General features: G+C 41.7%; 2 protein-coding genes across 6 annotated transcripts in view; one reads left to right on the forward strand and one right to left on the reverse strand.

The window, feature by feature from the left end:
* Positions 1 to 1131: 1131 nt before the first annotated feature.
* On the reverse strand, positions 1132 to 13610 carry LOC134189401 (aspartate aminotransferase-like). The gene is made up of 15 exons (XM_062657644.1): positions 13458 to 13610; positions 9456 to 9670; positions 8154 to 8288; positions 7960 to 8087; positions 7820 to 7886; positions 7571 to 7610; positions 7426 to 7516; positions 6664 to 6729; positions 5549 to 5662; positions 5404 to 5486; positions 4242 to 4311; positions 2980 to 3063; positions 2847 to 2922; positions 2640 to 2740; positions 1132 to 1417 (listed from the first exon to the last, which is right to left on the reverse strand). The coding sequence occupies exons 1-15, from the start codon at positions 13460 to 13462 to the stop codon at positions 1385 to 1387; spliced, it is 1308 nt and encodes a 435-aa protein (XP_062513628.1). The 5' UTR covers positions 13463 to 13610; the 3' UTR covers positions 1132 to 1384.
* Positions 13611 to 20756: 7146 nt separating this feature from the next.
* The window catches only part of LOC134189407 (cytoskeleton-associated protein 5-like), a 49434-nt gene continuing 49013 nt past the window's right edge, over positions 20757 to 21177 (forward strand). For all 5 annotated transcript variants that reach the window (XM_062657651.1, XM_062657652.1, XM_062657654.1 and 2 more), the window contains exons 1-2: positions 20757 to 20907; positions 20974 to 21167. In XM_062657651.1, coding sequence (XP_062513635.1) covers positions 20851 to 20907; positions 20974 to 21167 — 251 coding nt within the window. In that variant the 5' untranslated portion in view covers positions 20757 to 20850. The remainder of the gene's footprint in view (positions 20908 to 20973; positions 21168 to 21177) is intronic.

Consider the following 21177-nt stretch of genomic DNA (forward strand, 5'->3'; position numbering starts at 1 on the left):
CCACACGTGATGCACAGCAGCAACAGATTGGCTGTGTTGGAAATGGTGGGACGAACAACAGGACTCGAAACGTTTGTCTCTTCATAAACTTGAAAGCTTCTTACAAAGCAGGCCACACCTCAAGTATGTCATATACTCTGGGGTGACCATCTGGCGCTGCATGTAGCGCCAAGCCAATTTTTGCAGCCCCAAAGCAGTGCCAAGATTTTAGTAATGCTTTGGCACGCCCATTACCAATTATCATGCGCAGTATAGGTATTTCGATATGTCAAAGTGAAGAATGATTTACTCCCTCTGACCAAGCAAAAGTAGGTCTGGTGACTCTGGTCCTGAGATGCAGACTATGGCTGTCAAACACAATTTACATCTTTACAAGTCATTAGTACATACTTTACCAGTATGAATGGGAGTGTCCCTTGAGTCAAAGTATACATGGGCAGCGCCAACCATTTCAAACTTGGGCACCCCTGGTATTCCCATGGTTAGGCCTAGTATCTGGGTTCCATTTGTGTTAAGTATTCTCTGTGTATGCTCAAGGGCAGCTCAGTGAGAACTGTGCTTGCTCGAAACCTTGTGTTGTCATTATGTTGTCAGTTGGTGAGCCTGATTTTCATGTCAAAAGATCTGAGCATCAAGAGTTAGTTGGTCTAACCATATGGATTGCATACCAATAACCAGTACTAGTTGAACATAAAATGACGTGACCATTCATGAATTTAGAATAAGGTGTCTGTTATGTTATTATTCCATATTTTTGTAATTCTGATTACATAATTTTGACACAATCGGTGATAATTAGTTGATTGAACTCAATTGTATGCGGAGCCTACATTATGGTGTTTGAATAGACTCGGCTGATCTATTATTTTACGTACTAACACTACTACAGTACTAACACGCGAAACTCTATAACTCAACAGCAACAACTATCAGTGGAAGGTTTCACTTGTCAACACAGTTGCTGATGGTTCACGAGGCACATACCTTTTTGTCTGTCCAATTATGACTGACTGCTCTCTAATGCCACTGTACTATCACTGCAACAATTAAGTTTTCCCTCTACCTAGTTGTGTCAAATAAAACTAATATCAGTAGTTGTTCTTGTAGTGATAGGAACAATGGAAGCAGCAATGCACCAACGCGATAACAGTTGACTTGAGATTTCTAGAATAAAACTGAGCGCATGCGCACCTCAGCTTAAAATAGCAATAAAATAGTGAGCCAATTTTTAGTATAATTGGAAAGTCGTCGCGTGAAAGAAATATAGTAAATCAATCTACGCAGTTCAGCATGGTCACTGTTACTTTTCCAACTGCTACAGACAATTGATTTGGCAATACTTGTTCTTGTAACACACTCATTTGCATGACGGTGGAGAGGTAGATTACAACAGTGCAGATACCCAATTTTTCAGTGCCTAAAAATGTACAGACACACCACACATTTACAATGAGATATAACAATAGCAGATCCAAATTAAAAAGCTCAGTGTGCTACAAAGATTCAAGAAGTACTACATCCTAGTAGAGCACTGCACTGAGCCAAAATGTAGATTAGTGAATTGCAAATGTCTCTTAGTTAATTAGAGACATTGATTACTAAAATCAAGAGGTTAGCCATTTTTGTGATTGTAGAGATACCTGCACATATTTGCTCAAAATATATGATGCTTTCATTGTATTATACAAGCTCATCCAGCAAATGTTCTGGTCTAGCCCTGACTACCGCTACCACATTGGTATGTCAATACAGTAGACTATAGTGTAATGAACTTCAAGTTTAATTAGTCTAATACATCTAGATCACCTAATTTCTTGATGCTATGGTTCTTCAGCTCGACAACAAACCTAAGTACTTAGGGGTCATCCATAATTGTTGACATTTACTCAAGCGTACAAAAAGCATACTCTTTTCTGCATACACCCTCCTCCCTCCCCTATGCGTATATAAATTTTGGCTTAGTAAAGCTATTTCTAATGTACCATGGTATTACAATACATAATCAGAATCCCTTTCAAAAATTAAGATGGACATTTCGTTGTTCTGCCCAGTTGTCTTCTATTGTCGTTGCACTTTCTGCACAGCTTCCTCACGAGACAAAGATGGGCTGGCAAAGACAAAATTGTTCGTTCATGAACTGCTGGTACCTGTTCGCCAGCATTTTATGAACCTGTTTTCGTCGAGTATTTTTTAGCAGTCTTCCAGTACATGTACATACACATGTCAACACCTTAGATTGGATTGTGTGATGGTGTTTAGTGATAAAGTTTCATGTAACATTCCACGTGTTCACACACACCTGGCGATAGTGACCAGACCTCCCGTCTTATCCGCCTTGCGTAGGTACGCTGAAGGCCTGGCCACACGAGACTACTCCACCCCAGCATACGCTTTGTATGTTTGAGTAAATGTCGACAATTATGGATGACCCCTTACGCATACAGCTTCAACACAATAAGACATCAGATATTGCATTCACACTCTTAAAAACCAACAGGTGAAATAGTTCTTGGACATAGAGTTTAACATTAAGATATTTAGTTCGGTCTGTCACATTCTTGCGTACTTCAGAGACCCGGCTTATCACCAATCTAAGTAACTGTGATGATTATACTCTATTTGTTTGCTGTGAGTCTTACTTGTATGCCACCTGTTGTGAGGGGACAGTGCTCTTCAAGAAATCCATCTGTCAGCTCTTCAGACAAGCCCAGTTTATGACTTGCTTCAAGAGCCTTGCCTCCTAGAAAATAAGGGAGATTGTCACAAAGCATTACATAGACAGCAGCGTAATGCAGAACGGCTCCAATGCTGCAAACTACTATACATTACTATACGTCTACACTGACCGTCAAAGTTGACATAACATAAGCGAACTGTCAGTTCTTCCATGGGTCGCAGAAAGTCTGGTCCTGCAGGCATCAGCTATGAAACAGCCACAATAATTAGCAAGTGCAATGGCATATCAACTGTCCCACTTACTACTACACAAGTCTCTTCAAAAATCTTGTCACACATTGCTTGTCCAGTTTTAATGCCACAACAATTCAATGCTTTCCTTACAACCTACAAACAATGTATTGACAAAGACTTTCAAGTGTCAAAAAAGGAATTTTAGCAAGAGCACAAAGAATTAAATATGTACAAATTCTATTTTTAAATGGGCTCAAGCAGTGTGTGGTTTGATTTTCACAAACTGACTACACATCAAACACCCAACCTGACTACAAGTATTTACAAAATGTTTCTGAACCGAGTTAGAGCTGTCACATACCTAATATCTACAGTCTGTTTCAGTGCTACTTGCATGCTCACGTACAGCTCTACTACAATGGACATAAGTACTTAATCTCATGTAGCCAGACCAGGCAAGAAGTATGACGATGCTGGAAAGGGTCTGGCTACGCAAGACTAGACACAACTGTCAGTGACTACCATAGCAATACAAATGTTGCAACATAATACCTATATAGTTCACCAACAATGAACAGTTAAAACTAAACACAATTTGCTTAGATCAGTGTATGATAGCCTAACAAAGCATTGCTTTGGTCAAAGTTTGATCACAGTTGCAGAAGCTGTTATCATGTAAAGATCAAAGAGTTGACATAAATTCCTTAATTCAATAAAATATAGATACTAAGCTGCAAGAATTCCTAAGCAAGCTCATGTCAAACGACATGCTATGTTGTCATGCGGCATCCAGTGAAGGTAATGGAGTCTCCAAATATTGACACACTTTCTACCAGTCCCAATCCAAAACACCAAAGTCAGTCCAATTGTGGACCCAAACAGCAACCTATTATAGCACACTAATGCTCCTTGTTGTCTCCATCATAAACCCAGTGTGCTACCATCAATAAAAGACAACTTTCTGTCTGGTTTAATACACAGGCCTTAAATCTCTCTACTTCCCATCTGTTTTATCTCAGAACTGTCTAAATAAACGTCTGCTTTCATTACTTATTACTCCAGTAGTTTCAGTTTCACACAAAAAACTAAGTAGAATCCAACAATACAGGTAGACGTCATTTTGACAACAAACACTCATAAATTTCAAAACTTTGTCTTTGATCATAAATTGTTTCTTTGTGACTGTCCGACAAAACCAAATAGAGTCTACCAACTGCAAAAATCCAGACAATATCCCTTAAACACAGTTTTATATATATTCATTGATAAAATGATAGTCAATCAACCCGCCAGATTTTCGAAGTCTGCCTCATGCCTACTCTCCCACTCACCTCAAAGTCAGGCATCATGTAATATCCACCTGCTGGTTTGACTGCTTTGACTCCTACAGATGTCAATTCTCTGCAGGTACGTGAAGAATATCACTAGTCTCGCGTAGCCAGAGCCCTTCCGCTGTGTCATACTTCTGGGCAAAAATGGGTCTGCTGAACAGCCTTTGATGTTGCTGTGTGCCGCGTAGCCAGAAATCGGCTATCTAAAGACCAGATTTGGTTTCTTAAACGCTTAACTAAAGACCAGACTGATATGCAAGCAGTGCAATCCTATCTCAATTAGCTTCTCTTGTTTCGTAGAGAACAACTCGAAGACTACAACTAGAGTCGTTTGTGAAATCTGCATGTCTACAGCAACAATTAAACGCGGTCGTGGGAACATTGATGTTGACAGGCTTGACGTCATCACAACAAAGACTGAATGCAAACGCACTCAATAGATGCGAACTTACTCGATGCTGTTTGCTGTTTTGACGTCTAGAGCAACCCGGGACAGTCCAGACTGAGCGATATACCTGGTTCTGGAATTGAAGGGCTTGAAGCTGACGTCATCGAAAAACAAGATGAGTGGTGTTTCTGTGTTTGGGTAATCATCTCACGTGTTTTGTGCATTGCTTTACATCAAGTACGTTCGCATTCAGTCTCCATTGTGACACAAGCACACAACGCTACGTACGACATCGATCATAACAGATTGCTAAGAGATAGAAGCCTGTTATTCCAGGACCAGATATATCGCTCAGTCTGAACTGTCCCCAGTCGCTCTAGACATCAAAACAGCAAACAGCATCAAGTTTGCATCCATTCAGTGCGTTTGCATTCAGTTTCCGTTGTGATGACGTCAAGCCTGTCGACGTCAACGTTCCCGTGGCCGCATTTAATTGTTGCTGTAGATATGCAGATTTCATAAACAGCAACGACTCTAGCTGTAGTCTTCGAGTTGCTCTCTACGAAACAAGAAAAGCTATTGAGATAGGAGTGCACATACCAGTGTGGTCTTTAGATAGCCGATTTCTGGCTACACGGCACACAGCGACATCAAAGACTGTTCACCAGACCTCATTTCACCTGGAAGTATGATGTGGCGGAAAGGGGTCTGTCTGGTTATGCGAGACTAGAATATCCCATCAGACCAACATTTACACTATTAATAAACATGTACCGATAGCAGTAGTTGCTCAGTGCTGCGATAATTCGTCTGGTGTGCAATAAATATTCAACTATGTCGTCAGAATTCCTAAAGCACTAAAACAACAAGCAACATCTAATTCAATCTAAGTGTGACACTACCTAGTTAATCATGTTACCTCCACCGCAGCATGCTGTATAGGAGCAGATGCACATGAATAAGAGTGGCTTGCTGCTGCCATCACTGCGGTCTGAAAGGCTTTCAGCTGTTGTGGGTAAATGTGATAGCCCAACTACAGACACACAAATAATCATCATCACTTGCAATCAGTTAATTAGAGCGTGTTCACACGGACATCTGGACTAACTATGATTAGGCCAACATTAGCGCAAGCGCGTTCACACCGCTAACTATGATTCGTGTGAATGGTCTTACCATTGCTCTAGGTTTTGAAGAGGGAAACCTCTAGTTTGCTTTCTCTAGCAGCTTCTTCAGGGATAGCAGTAAGTTGTCATATGTACAGGCACGTACGTAGTATACATCTGTATATGTCGCCATGTTGTTGCTGCGTTTGTACGTTTAAACATACAATGCCAGATTAGAAACATTAGCGGCATGCTCTTCTTGTACTATCTCATGTGCTAAAGTCACATGCAACCACTAACGCCACTAATGTGATTGTAACACTACTCTCTACGGCGTTAGAATGGCGTTACACTAATCATGATTAGGACCGATGTGAACGAGTGGCATTAGTGCACTAGTGCTAACTAATCATGATTAGGCCCGGTGTGAACATGCTCTTACATATATCTTCCAATAGTCTGCAAACCTAAAATGCAATCCTGTCTGCATTTTACAGTGTACCTACGTCCACTCTAGCATAAGTGCATCAATGGATATGTACGCTTAGCAATAACAAGTCCATTCGTCTTTTAAGTCTTCTGCAATTTAGTGCTTTTCTACCACCACTTCTAGTCTGCTGATAGGTTTAGCTGTTCTGTCTGCTTTGTCTGAAAGAGCCTACCATTAATTATAGACACACCCACTTGCCTGTCAATAGATCTGCATGCAGCCTACTTTCCTGTCTGTGTGCTCTCTAATTTCATATCCATGTTCATATATGTATTCATGAATATGTACAACTATATACAACTTTTATCTCTGCTTGTTTCATAATCAACAGTCATTACGTAAATTACACTGAGTTACATGAGTCCATGTGCAGCAGGTAACAATAAACTTTCTAAATCAAACAACAGCATCAGCACACATGCTGCACGTTGTACTTACTCGCCAGCCGCCAGCTCCTGCCCACTTTGAGATGCCACTACTTACAATGGTACCTTCCGGATAAAACTACAAAATGCAAATCAGAAAATCTAGTACCACATTTCAACAAATTTATGAAGATAAATAATTTAACAATTGTTTAGTAATTCAAAATAAATTAAAATATACCCAGTTTCATCATAGTTAAGCATCTCCTGCTTCTTGCAGTGCTATGCCATTATTGCCCTTACAGTTGCAGACTGAGAGTATATACGCTTCATTCAGCATAAACGAAAAAACACTGAAATGATGTCAGTGCTATTAGCATTACAGTCAGATGTCAGCTATCCGAACACCAGTTATCCAAACACATCAGTTAACCGAACATAGAGTGCCTTGGATGCCCTCTAGAAGTACAAATTGTAAACCAATTTACTTTCTCATTATTACCTTATAGAGTGTATTTCAGTTTGAGTGTTTGCACAATTGTTGTTCACTATACATGTACTTGGTTTAAATGAGTGTGCATGGGCAGCCTTGAAAGTTCAGGGATACCTGTTTCTGCACCAGGAGAGTTAACGTTAGTTATCCAAAATATTCAGTGTTCTAAATGTTGCATGCTCACACACTTGCATAAAACATTCTAAAACAACCAATACATTGGCTTGCATTTTGATAGCAAACATGTTTCTAAAAATGCCTGATGTGCAAACATCCTAATTAAATGCTCAATAGTATCCACTGCTCATCACACTACAAGATACAAGATGCCTACAATGATACCTTAGCAAGACACTGATGATTGCCAGTATGATGAAGCCGACCATAGATCTCATCAGACAAAACCAGTAGATTGTGTTTACGAAAAACGGCACTGCAAGATAAGCTGTTGTATGAAACATGTATTACATACTTTTCATTTAAATACCTCAAACTCTCTAATTCACTAGCAGTATATGCAGTTCCACCTGCAGCAACAAATGCAGAATTGCAGAATCATCACACACACACACACGCACACACACACACACACACACACACACACACACACACCACTACAAATAGAAACAACACCAATACCTGTCTATGGCAAACAACAAACAAGCAAACAAACATACAAAAGCAATTAATCAAACAGACAGTTTCAAGATCAAAAGACTGCAACTGTTTCTCATACTTGGATTGTCAGGATTGCATACAATGAGTAGTTTATTTCTACCATGATGAACTGGTCTTGATAGGATCTGTACAAAGTCAACACAAACGCAACAATGCAAACTTATTAGAAACATCATACGTGTGTACTGCATCTTATACCTCATTCAACATTTCAGGTGTAATTTTCCAATTGGTATCAAAAGAAGTGCTAATGACCACTGGATTGTGTCCACAAACAAGACACTGTGGCTTGTACGTTATCCACGAGGGAGCAATAAGAAACACATCTACACATCAAAGCACATATCAACCAATCACATGCAACTAAAACAATGCATCATTGTCAAGATAACCTCCACTAAAAATCGTTAAAAGCAAGAAGATTAACTGCTTTGTTCCTGGACCGACAAGAACATTTTCAACACTCAGTTCCAGATCATCGTTGATCTTATGGTATTCACAGATTGCTTCACGCAATGACAAAATCCCTTGAAAATAATGCAGTTAATATAGTGCAAACACTTCATGTCAAAACAGATCTACAAACTGATGAGTATATATATATATATCATAAGCAGATGCATAAAACACGTACTCATTTGCCTGCTAACCCTGAGATCTGTTATCCTCTAAAGCAAGCACACAAGTCAAGTCTTACCCTATAAGCATTACAGTACCTATTAATTAATAAACCTTCACAAGTATCCTGGCTGTAAACTTACAGTTGAAAGCCAATGTTGAATTTACAAGAAATGAAAATGCAAAAACTAGCGTAAATGCATAAAAACAAAACGTACCACTTAATAGACATTGCAAAAAACAAATCAAAAATGCCCAAAGCATCAGTCAGATCCAAGCCAATTTGGTAATTAAATAATATGCAAATAAAGCAAAAGAAATACGCCAATGCTTATCACTTCGTTAATATTTTTGAGAACTATATCACATACATCTGATAAAAACTACTTGTAGTCCTAATAATCACACAAAGACACATGAACAACATTACTGTTTTTTCCACTTTACAGCATGCCATTATACCAGAGGTCTATCAAACACGGCAATCTCATAAGCTGCAAGTAGACTGATATGCCCATTGTAGGCAGAGGTCACCAATAAACTGAGGTACTTTGGGAAATTATAGAGGATCAGGGATAATCTACAGTTGCATGCACAATCTAAACAAGGATGCATGTTATTCTGTTAAGATGCTAGCAATGAGTATAAAGTATGATGTCCTCCAACAAAATATTTGAACAGACACAAGAACACTCAATACAAAAAAAAAAGCCTGGAGCATTTAAACAGCACCAATTAACAGTGCGTGCATATGAGAGCTCGAAATTAGCTCCTATTTGTTGTACTAGAAGGAGATATTTAGCTTTGTTCTAAAACAAGAATTTGACTTGTCTGAACATAATATACAACTACTCTGACTGCAGGTCCACATTCCTTCAAGTTGAATATACCAATGCCCACTAAAAAACAAGATTACTCTGATCATGTAACCTTTTCACAAATAGATACTCGCATGCAGTTAGCTCCAAGGTATGGCAGCCTACTAAACCTCACCATAAAACGGCATGCTGTAAATTACATGTGAAGCGATATGGTATAATGACATAACACAAGAAGAAACCAATAACAGAACTCACCAGCCACTGGTTCATATGCTTTCTCATGCACAAACATTTTGAGTGCCCTCTGAGCACCTTTGACAACTGGAAAAGGAGACTCTCCAAATGCTAAGTGATAAACAGTCTTGCCTTTTGACAGCAGATTTCTTATTCTTTCGTTTAGACTGAGATTATGTGCAGGTTTGTAGTCTCTCAAATCCCCACGAATTAACCCAATGCCACCATTCTTCAAGCTATAGAGAAGCCACAAATACAGCACATTTAAGACAGTAAATATTGACATCAACCTTATTACTGCCAAAGCAATATGCCAAAACAAGCTCTGAGGAACAATAACTCTATCACCTTTAAAGATGACACCATTCTGATATAACAACTCATCTTGAATATTACTGTATACAATATAGTACTGTCGGATTGAATGGGGAACACTTCTCTTGTGTTCAGGCCATCCTTTCTGAATCATATCTTTCAAGTGCATCGATGTCTCATCATTTGGAGTTCCTTGCTGTAGCATCTCCCGTGTCATAGGAAGATACTATGCTGCATCCTCATTCTCCAGATGTATATAGTACTTCACCATCCGGGCATGCATGATTGCCTTCATCATCTACATAGGCTGTCAATAAGGTATCTGCAACAACATTTGTCTCTCTTTTTTTTGTAGACTACTGTCACATCATAACGCTGCATGCGTAAAAACATCCACTCTTGGGGACCAAATGTAGCGGTTTCTTGTGCAAAAGGTATATGATCTGTTTGAAATCTGACTGGTCATCCAAATGTGTATAAGTCAAACCGTTCTAATTCAAATAGTATCGATGGCAGCTTCCTTTCTATCTGCGGGCATGGCTGCTCTGTTGAAGTTAAAGCTCTACTGGCATAAGCCACCGATTGCTCTTCTCGCATTACAGCCACTAAAATACCTAGTCTAGATGAGTCACAGTAGAGATCGAGTCACTATTGCTTTGTCATTGAAATACTTTAAAACTGGGGTTTGAGTGATAGCTTTCTTGATACTGTTCACCGTTATGTCATGTTCATCCGTCCAAACCCATGCAATCTTGCTTATCGTCAGCTGTCTCAATTAGAGGCTCCAACATAGTGGCTAATTGTGGAAGAAACTTGGCCAAATATGTAACCATAGCGAGCATGCATCTAACTCCTGCCACATCAGTTAATTTCGGCACCTGATAGATAGCTGTTAGCTTAATTCTTTGGGTGTGGATAAATGCCTTCATTAGTCAGTAGACGACTCATATATGCTACTGGTCTCAATTTGAATCTAAGCTTATCCTTGTTCAAACAAATCTGCTTGTTCTGAAATTGATTCAAAAGCATCTCTAATTTCTTGTCATGATCCTTACCTGCTTCTGCATAGAGGTATTCCCATTGCCCACAGTAAGAATGTCATCTGCAACTGCAAACATGCCATCCAGGTTTTCAATTGTCTCATGTAATCGTTGTTTAAAACAGTTCTGGTGCCACATAAATGCCAAAGGGCTTTCGTTGTGCCAACAGTACCAGCCAAAAGGTGTTTCAAATGTTGTGAGTTTCTGTGACCCACTGTCAACAGGAACATGCCAATACCCATTCTTGACATATGCAGCGCTAAAAACTTGTGCATTGGCCAGTTGTGGTAGAATATCTTCCAGCGTTGAAATTTGATGATGGCTCCGGATGCATCCTTCGAACAATCCTTTTGAAAGTTGAAATCTTTTCGATGCTGTATTTAATGGTTGAGATCCAAACATAATCATAAACTGCCATTGGTTTTTTGAACAATCACCAAACTTGACGCCCATTCTGTAGGCTCAGGATCATCAATTCTTCCAAGCACACCAAGCCTCTCAAGACAATCAAGTTCTACTTTGAACTTTCTTTAACAGCAACTGGGATCCGTCTAACTGACTTCTGCACTGGCTTCACTGTTCGGTCCATGTCAAGATGTAGATCATTGCTCAACAGGCCACTTCATTCTCAAATACTGCATAATCGGTTATTTCTGTGGTCTTAAATTACTGCGATTTGAGAATTTAGACAAAACTTTTAATTTCTGCAAATTCAATTTTTGCGTTCCAACCAGGAAGACAGTTACTGGTACACACATGTACATGTGTTGGAACTGTGACTTACTGGGACTATGATGATAGGCCTAAATATCTGTAAATTTTATTTGTGCGTTCCATGATTTCTTCGCAGAATTCACAGAAATATCATGATCGCAGAAATAACCGGTTATACGGTACTGTGTGATACTTCTGCAGCAATGGATGCAGTGTATGCTCTTGTCTTCTTGAATTAGACCCTTTGTCAGTAGTGAGGGTCTGAATAATCTCATGGTGAACTGTTAACAATCCCATCTGTTGAACAGTGGTTGGTACCAAAATCGAAGTCTGAACATCCTACCAGTACGTATCGCCACAAACTCGATCCACATTGTAAGTCTTCTCTTTCTGGGGATTTGTCACTTTCTCTCTGCACTTAATTGCTACAAGGCATAACTTTGCTATGTCATGCAAGGTAATCATCTGTGTTGTATGTGGGCATAATCTTGCTCTCCACAGGAACACCACTCTGTTTGACGCACACTGCATGCCGCTCTTGTGTCAATTGAAATTTCACATAGTTGCCATAGACTAGCATTCTGACATACAAATGACGCTGATAATTCTATGGTGTTTGTCTCTGCATTGCATGACATGAACATCCCGTTGAGGTGGAGTCAATGTAAGAGTCACCATCATTAGTGCTCTCATCTCTAATGTTAGCTTCATACACTCACTGACGAGTGTTTCCTTGTCGTTTGGATCACACATCTGTGCAAAAGGATTCTTCTTGTGGCAACATGTGCCTTCTCTGCAGTATGCTGGACACTTATCTAAACATCTCTCATGTTTCAATCACAATATTGACAATTTGGTCTGAGCATGTCTTTCCACTTCTGTGTTCTTTACCTTCTTGTCTCATGGCTTCCTCTCGTTCTCAGGCTTTGTTCTCCGTTTGCTTAGGAAATGTGTCTACCATCTCTTCACCTGTCGATAAGCACTTTCATCTGCTGAGTGGTGGCCTTGTAGACTCTGTACACATGTCTATATGTATTCTCTGTATGACAGGTCTTTCCTCTGCAGTAGATGTTTACGCAGACTGTCTTCTTTCTCAAATGGCAACAGTGTACAATACGATCGTGCAAGAGGTCATTCTGCATGTTTGCAAACTGGCACAATTTGCGAGTTCTTGTAAATTCTAAGTTCTGTGAAGTATATTTATCAAAATGCCTCGCTTTGCTGCTGGGATCTTTCCAATAAACTCGTATCATTCATATATGAAGTTCGTCTCTCCTAAGCGGTGTTGTTCCATTTTCTCTAAGATTTCGTCCATGACTCGCTTAGGAGCTAGCTTCTTCAAATTGCAGGAAGTTGTATATGCGTAGGGCATTGTGGCCTACACAAGTGATAAACACATTGTGACGGGGGTATTCCATTAGCTCTGGGCTCTGCACATTTGTGAGGATCTCCTAAGAGTTCCAAACTTGACGGAATTTTTTCCAGTTCTGCGCCAAGTTGCCTCAAACGTTCAGCGGCTTTGGAATCGGTAAGCAGCTCTGCATCCTCATTAACATTGCGACTGCTGCTGCTCTTGCTTCTTCTGCGTCTCCTGCTCCTTGTATTTGTCCTTCTTCTGCTATGGTGTTATGCTTTTCACTCATGACACCATGTATCGTAGATTGTTCTGTATTCTATTTCTGCACAGCTACTCGCTACTCTAGGTGTGCCGACACTCTCGATCTACTCTCAGTGGTGTCTCGATCAATATGTGTCACATGATGACCGATTCTAGCCCAACACCAGACATCAAACGCAACAAGTTTATACGTAGAGCCCACAAGCACACAGAGAAGGTCACCGTGTTGCATTCACATGTAAATGTCAATTCGTGAAGTCTATAGCTACAGTCTACATGCAATAAGTTCGTTCCACACAATCAGTTCCCTACTATCAGACAAGCTGCATGGCTTACCTCATGTTGCAAAAACTTAGAGTTTACTGTACGCAGTTTCCAACTCTACAGGCCTTTTCACACTTGAAGCGCATCAAACCGCATTCAATTCACTTTGCAGGAGATGTACTCATTGATTCTATACATTAGATAGGAAACGCACTCTACGCACACGTCATAAACACGCCTACCCGTGTGACGTGCGTTAGAGCGCGTCCCCGTTCCTCGGACACCATCATATTCCGGACGCGAGTTCTCAGTTATCCGTTTTTGAACGCAGTCCCTAACACATCATAAATGTAGGTATCCGAGTTGCAATTGAGCACACCAAAAGAGAGCATTGTACCTCTTCTCTGCCTAGAGTGAGATTGAAAACTGTGCGGAGCCTTGCATACCCCGTTCATCGGACAAACGCATCCTTCAGCCTAGTTACTTATATATCGCTAATCAACAACTCTTTACCTACAAATTGTGTTGTTACCCTGCATGTCAGCCAAGATCTGTATGAGTTACAGTCGGTCAAACGCCCGTGGTAACGGCCCCAATCGTCGGACACCCATTTTCTTGCCTTCCTACCTTCTCAGCAACAGCTCGAGGTTTCAAATAACTGCAGTTGATTAAATTCAGCTATTTGAAACGCCGCAGAACGCAGAGCACTTGCCTAGATTGCTTGATGGCAATTCTGAGCCATTTCTCCTACAACCACGCCCACACTAGGGCGTGTAAAAGATGTCGCTTGAACGAACTAGCCATTCAACAAAGAAGACGACAACCGAAACCGATGAGAGGGCAGGATTGAAGTGCTAAAACGCTCTTTTACCCTTTGCAAAGAAAGTCGACGCTGCGTAGCGCGTGTTGACAAGGACTTGACGTAATCTAATTCAACTTTACCTAGGAGAAGCAGGGGTGAAGATTCTAGCTGCTCTGATAGTAAACAAAGTTCCTGCATTCAGTACAGCTGGTTGTACCAACGATGACGTGCTGCACTTCGTGACGGTGCAAGGTCAGGCAAAGGTAGGTACAAACTGAGATAGAAAAACCTGCACAGTTCTTAGTCAGAGCCAAGTAACAATTTAGGGGCCTTGAAAGGAAAGCACGGGCTGTTCCTGTGCGAGTTGGGAGAATGTGCCCACCGCAAAGCTCGAACATGAATGACGTGAATCGTCTGCTACATCCGGTGCATCAAGCCTGTGCAGTTGCGCTGCAAGACACTCAGGAGTTCAAATTCTTACGCTGGAAAGACTAGACAGTACCTGAGGGCTAGTAGATGCCAACAGAGTGAGCTTGTCAGCAGAGAAAATTCAGCAGTTTCCGCTAATAACCGTTGCTGAGTCAAATAAAGGTCAAACGAATTGGGGGCCGTACGATATTTCCTTCCAACTCTCTCTCATGACATTATTACCTGCAGACTGGTGCTGCAAAGAAAAAAAGACTGTCCGACGAAAGGGGCGTTACCTCGATTCAATGAGCGTGCGCTATCTCTTCTGGAGAGTAGCAAACGGAGACTGTGATAGTGTTGTTGTGTTAGCTAGTCACCTGTAAACCTATCTCAGGTGCGAAGTTGCAGAATGGTCTTTGCGTTTTCATGGGGGAGGTTGCGTCCGGTGAATAAAAAACTATACTTGTAGCAATGAAATGTTGCCATCTTTTATCTGCTTACCTTTGCAGTCCACTTCTTTACCTCATGGTACCTTTTGGAGAAATATAAAGTTGAGAAACAAAGCAAACGTCTAGGTCTTTAAATGAGAGATGTAACCATATCAAAATAGAATGAAATGCAGACGAGAGTGTAGTGATGTAGTTAGTGTTGTGTGGATACCCAGTTGGACAGAAAACATGGCGATTAGCGCTTCAGAAAGGCGTTTTCCGTGATCGTGTTGTAGCGATAGTTGCAGACGAAGTTCATACGGTTGTTCAGTGGTGAGGCTGACACTCTCTGTTATGTGTAGGTAGGTGTAATCTAATGTCGCTTTAAATCTATATGGGGAGCCTTGCTAGGCCACATGACCGGGGTCGCAGAGAAGGATCACGTTTACAGTCCTAGCATAACCGTTTCAAGCCTTTGGAAGTCCCACGTCTGGAATCACAGTCTTTACTAATCCTTCTTACTGTGACCTCTAGCAAAGCTCAGTCTTACTTCGTTTACTTCTTGCATGGCTGTCCGATGATTGATGGTGTCCGATAACAGGGGCGCCGCTCTACAACATAAAGTCAGTTTATTTGCCAGTCGTTCACTATCTTCGGTCACAGAACGCAGGGGTGGAAGTTCGGATAAGGCTGGTGCCTTGATGGCACCAGGAACGCATCCTGGTGCCAAACGGAAATGACACGCCCACATGGAGACACCGAAGAGACTGGTACGGTGACCCAGGACGTAGTGTGGCACTCCATGGGCTATACCCATCATTTTTAGGGCGTGGTCATAAAAATTGTGGACTGTAAATACGTGTGAGGACCAAAGCTGTATATATACACCGCCCTTTTTTCGCTGATTCTATCGTACTAGTCAATGAGAAGCCAATAAATAAGCGTGTCCATAAAAGTGGGCGTGTCTCGTAGCCTCGTGAAGTTTAGCCTCACATTTCTAGAGGTCACGTTACGCCCATCGGCTACCTACGTATAGTAAATACACACGCGTACGTCGTACGTACATACATTTATTATACATACTTACATACTCGTGTGTATGGTGACACCCGTGTGTATGTATCATCATAATACATATATACACGCATGCATGCAGACAGACAGATAAGCAGGCATACAGAGTCAGTATTATCTCGCGTTGTCGATCAAGTTCCGTTTACATCCGGGAAATTGTTGGCTACAGTACCTGTAACTAAAATTTGGGAGGCTAAGAGAAGGCCTGGCTGTGATTTACATTCTTTGTTAATTGTGATCAGATGCTTTATTGTCAATTTTGAAAAATCTTGATTGGATTTGATGCTCTAGCTGTACTGATTTGACTCAATTTTGCTGTAATATGGTCTTCTAATTATCTAATGTTATAATAATTTTACAATAACAACAAAATTCTACTAAATAACAGACAGTGTCTCCGAGATGGGGTTCGGCTAGGCGCGACTACAACTGTCTTATCCCAGACTCTCGGACCAAACCGTGTAATTGAACAACTCAATACTTAGGTACTACAATGCGTATGCCCTTACTCTGCTGTCACTCTACTACACTACTCCTTGTTAATTCTGTCACCATGCCCAGCTAATAAGAGTACTCTATCAGTTTCCTTGCAAGTTTATTTTCACCATTGGTTTCCTCAGACTGGTTGGGTACCGTCGTGTAAACCATCATGGTTCGTCCTCCACCATTGGTTCGTCCTCCGTTGTGGTAGTCTTCTCAGCTTTCTGGGCGGTAATCGCTGTAACACTGTCTCCTTGTTCGTTCTTGGTATCCATTAGTGGTGCTTGTACTGCGGGTGAATTTGTGGGCAGTTTAGACTAATTCGGAAGTTCAATGTCTTCGTTTGACTTGTCCTCGAGATCCTCTTTATGCTTGGCTGGTCGCTGCTTTTCTACTTTCTCATCTCCTCCCGTAATGGTGGATGGTAGCATGTGATTCGCATGCACGTGCCGCTCGCTCTCTTGAGCCCACACTAGGTATACTTCCAAGGTCCATTGACTTCCACTACCGTCCCTGTGATACATGTCTCTGGACTTACTCTGTAGTTCTATATAGCCACATTGTCTCCTGTCTGAAACATTCATTCTTTCACTCGAGTAGCATCACGGCTCTGGATCTGTTCGGCGTGTTTGTTTTCGAAGATTAGGTTTGAGGAAAGTAAACCTTGTTCGAATTTGGCGGCCTGGAATAGCTCTGCCGGTGTTATTCCAGTAGTACTGTGTAGTACGTGTGCTGCGATACTGTAGCAAGAAGTTCGCCAGCTGATGCTGCAGAGAAAGCGGGTGTCCTCTGTGTTCGTGGGCCAGCACAGGACCCCAGCGTGGTGCCCGTTCTGCTGCTCCGGATCTCTTGCTGCATGGCTTGGTAGAGAGACGGTACCAACGTATGACGAATTCCTTTCCGTTGGCAAATGGTCTCGAACTCCCCAGAGATAAACCGGGGCCATTGTCGCTGACGATTTCATGAGAGAATCCGTATCTTGCAGACTAGTGTCGTAACATTAATTCCATTGTTTTCAGTGAAGTTGTCTTTGTTGCAAACACCTCAAGCCACTTGGAGTGGCTACCTATTAGTAACAGAAATAGATTCCATCTTTCTCCGCATAATCTATATGCACTCTGCGCCACGGGTGGTCGGGCCATCTCCAAGGTTGGAGTACTCCGTACTGCCGGCATACCAAGCATTGCTTCACTCAGAGCTCTAGTTCTCGGTGTAATCCCAGCCACCCAAAGTAGCTCCTGGCCACGTTCTTCATCTTGCTTATGCCGATGTGGCCTTCGTGGAGGTCTTCTGGCAATCGATCCCTGTAGCTATAGACTGTTGGGATGACCACTCTCCCGTCCCACACTCGATTAGCGCAGTTCTGTGATAGTTCCTCTCGCCGTGACCAGTAATTAAGGTTTGAGGCTGTCTTCTGTTATCTGGTTTGGCCAGCCGGATATAATCATCTCATGTACAAAAGATTGGCTCTGTTTGAATAATTACTTTCTTATATCTTTGCTTGTTACTGGTAACTCGTTTACCATGCAGTGCTCTCGTCCGTGGCGTGTGAATGACTGGTGTTGCTACTGGTAGTGGTAGCCTGGAGAAGGCATCCGCATATGATCTAGCTCCGTTCCCTTCCTGCATATACTATCTCGCATAAGTGTGCCGCTAACTGAATCGCCCATCTCTGCAGCCTGGCTGCCGCCGCCATTGTCAGCACTTATTGTTTAGTACCAGAGATTGTAACTAATGTTTGTGCATGGTCAGTCTAGTCTCTAGAGTAAATCGTCGCCCTCATAATATAAGTATGAGTAAAATTTAATTAGACTGAACACATTGCTGTAAAATTACACTACGACACATTGCTGTTTGTAGGAGTAATGATTCATCATTTATTTACACGAGGCGCGGATATCTGGGCTAAGGGTATAGTGGTCGTTTGACGTGCGACCGACCGTATGACCGTATTTATACTCGATTAGCGCAGATGCAAATGAAGCTATTCCGACCAATAGACGAGAAGTAGTTTCATTACCGACCAATAGACGAACGTGATATCATCATAGGGCTCTACCTCTCTTTGTTTGGCAGCTGTGCTACGAGAATTCGCTCATCGGGCGTCCGTTCTGCATGTATATGGTGTTTAGCCCTTTGCTCTAGATAAAGGTTTAGCAGGTAGAAACACGCGTAATCGATCTAAATTTAGTGAACACGCGTGTTACTTGGGGCCAGCACGGAAGGCGAAAATGGCTAGCGTCGAGGCTATCTGACTTGTGACATATAGTGTTTCCACAGTGTTTCAGCATAGATAGTGGTTCTGCAGTCTGACAGCTTAAATTTTCGGTGTGAGTGGCTAAGTCAGAGTGAACAGAGACGCCCAATCTACATTTGCACGTGCATGTTCCTACATTAATGTTTTGCTTTGGCTCTGGTAGAAAATATTGAAGGCGTCACACGACAAATTTCAATCAGAACAGTTACTGAGTAACACGAGAATCATGCAGTCATTTGAATTTTTTTGACCCTCTACCCCAGCCATCACAAGGTTTGTCCGCTACAAGTAGAGTACAGTGCATGTATGTTCAACTCTCATCTCAGTAGGTCGATCGTTTTCGCGAAAGAAAATAAGACCAGTCGCTGCAGTGTATTTGACATGCCCAAATATATATTGGACGTGGAATCGCGTTGATCTGTGGATCCATGTTTTTCAGCCGTTCTGGGGTCACCTCATTACAACAACCCCTGCCTAGTCAGCTGTGGGCCTAAATGATTGCGGTTAGACGGTAGTAGCTGTGTAAATACGGTAGGTGTAACCACCACGTGAGGGGATTTTCAATGATGTCAAATTCATGAGCGTTCGTGCCTCCTGATCCTCATCTGCCTTACATCAGTACATATGTCTTAGCATGTGGTGTGCACGTAGACCAGTCGAGGGTTTAGCATTGTAGTGCTTCTCTATTCATCTTATTAGTAGTGAATACGCAGTAGATAGAGATTCTGCATGCATGATGACAATTTCCCTGAGAACAGATAAAGACCACTAAACTAGCTACGACTTTAACTAAATAGTTACAAAAAATTTATTACTATTTACAAATGATTAAAGACATACAGTAGCTAATTGCAGCATAATAAATGAATAAAGAAGCATTACAGTGCTAAACCCTCGGCTTGTGTACATGCACACCACATGCTAACTATAGACACGTGTACAGTGTATGTAAGGCAGCTAAGGATCAGGAGGCTCGAACGCTCATAACTTTGACACCATTGAAATCCCCTCATGTTGTGGTTACGCCTACCGTATTTATACAGCTATCACCGTCTAACCGCAATCATTTAAGCCCACAGCAAAATATATAGGCGCAGGTTGTCGTAATAAGGTGACCCCAGAGTCGCCAGAGCCAAAACAAAACATTTAATATAGGGAAACATGCACGTGCAAATGTAGATTAGGCGTCTCTGTCCATTCTAACTTAGTCACACACACCGAAAATCTAAGCTGTCAGACTGGAGAACCACTATCTATGCAGAAATACTGTGGAACAAGCCAAATGTTACAAATCAGGTAGCCTCGACGCTAGGCCATCTTCGCCTTCCTTGCTGGCCCCAAGTAGCACGCGCGTCACTAAACGCCTGTTTGTTGGTGGGAAAACATGCATGTTACAAATGTAGATTAGACGTTGTTTCTACCTGCTAAACCCTTATCTAGAGCAAAGGACTGAACACCATGTACAGGATGGACGCCCGATGACCGAATTCTCGTAGCACAGCTGCCAAACAAAGAGAGGTGGAGCCTTGTGATGACATCGCGTTCGTCAATTGGTCGGTAATGACACCACTTCTCGTCTATTAGTCTGAATAGCTTCATTCGCATCTGCGCTAATCGAGTATAAATACGGTCGTACGGTCGGTCGCACGTCAGACGACTACTATACCCTTAGCCCGCATATGCCAGCCTTGGGTAAGAAGCTTTCCAAGTAGACAACTCGAAAAGACTCAGAAGTCTGAAGTCTAGATGTTGTGAAAACGAGCAAGTGCTTTAATTAAAAGAGAAACTTACAAAAGAACTTGCATAAAAATCAGGACACTGAATGAGGTGGCTCTATGGCATCCATACTGTGGTAAAACTTTTGAACAGTGTTATGTAACGTGCGTTAGGTGTTTGGTGTAATATTAACGCGCGCGCCAAACTGTACAGTTCAAACTTGTTGCGACGTTACCTCTCTGTTGACTGATTTGACTGAAGACCGTTTACTGTTGTTCTTTTTGTTCCTTTTGAACTACGATGTCGGAAGAAGATGACTACTCTAAGTTACCTTTGGAGGATAAACTTGTTCACAAGGTGCAAAGTGGTGTTGCGAGACAAGGTCATCTTGTATGACGTACAACTTGCTTATTTTTTCCAAAGGTTTGGAAAGTAAGAGTACAAGGTTACGAAGAAGTGTGCAAGCTTTTCAGGCAGCAAGACAGCGAGAAGAGTCCAGTATTCAGCAAATACGTTGGATTCATAAAAGGCTTTATAACTGATGCAAACGCGGTCGCACAAGAGAAGGGGTTAGATGCAGCATTATGTTTCATCGAAAATGCTACCGTAGCGGAGAGGTAAGGTTGT

The sequence above is a fragment of the Corticium candelabrum genome, chromosome 14 (assembly GCF_963422355.1).
Source record: "Corticium candelabrum chromosome 14, ooCorCand1.1, whole genome shotgun sequence".
Taxonomy (NCBI): Eukaryota; Metazoa; Porifera; class Homoscleromorpha; order Homosclerophorida; family Plakinidae; genus Corticium; species Corticium candelabrum.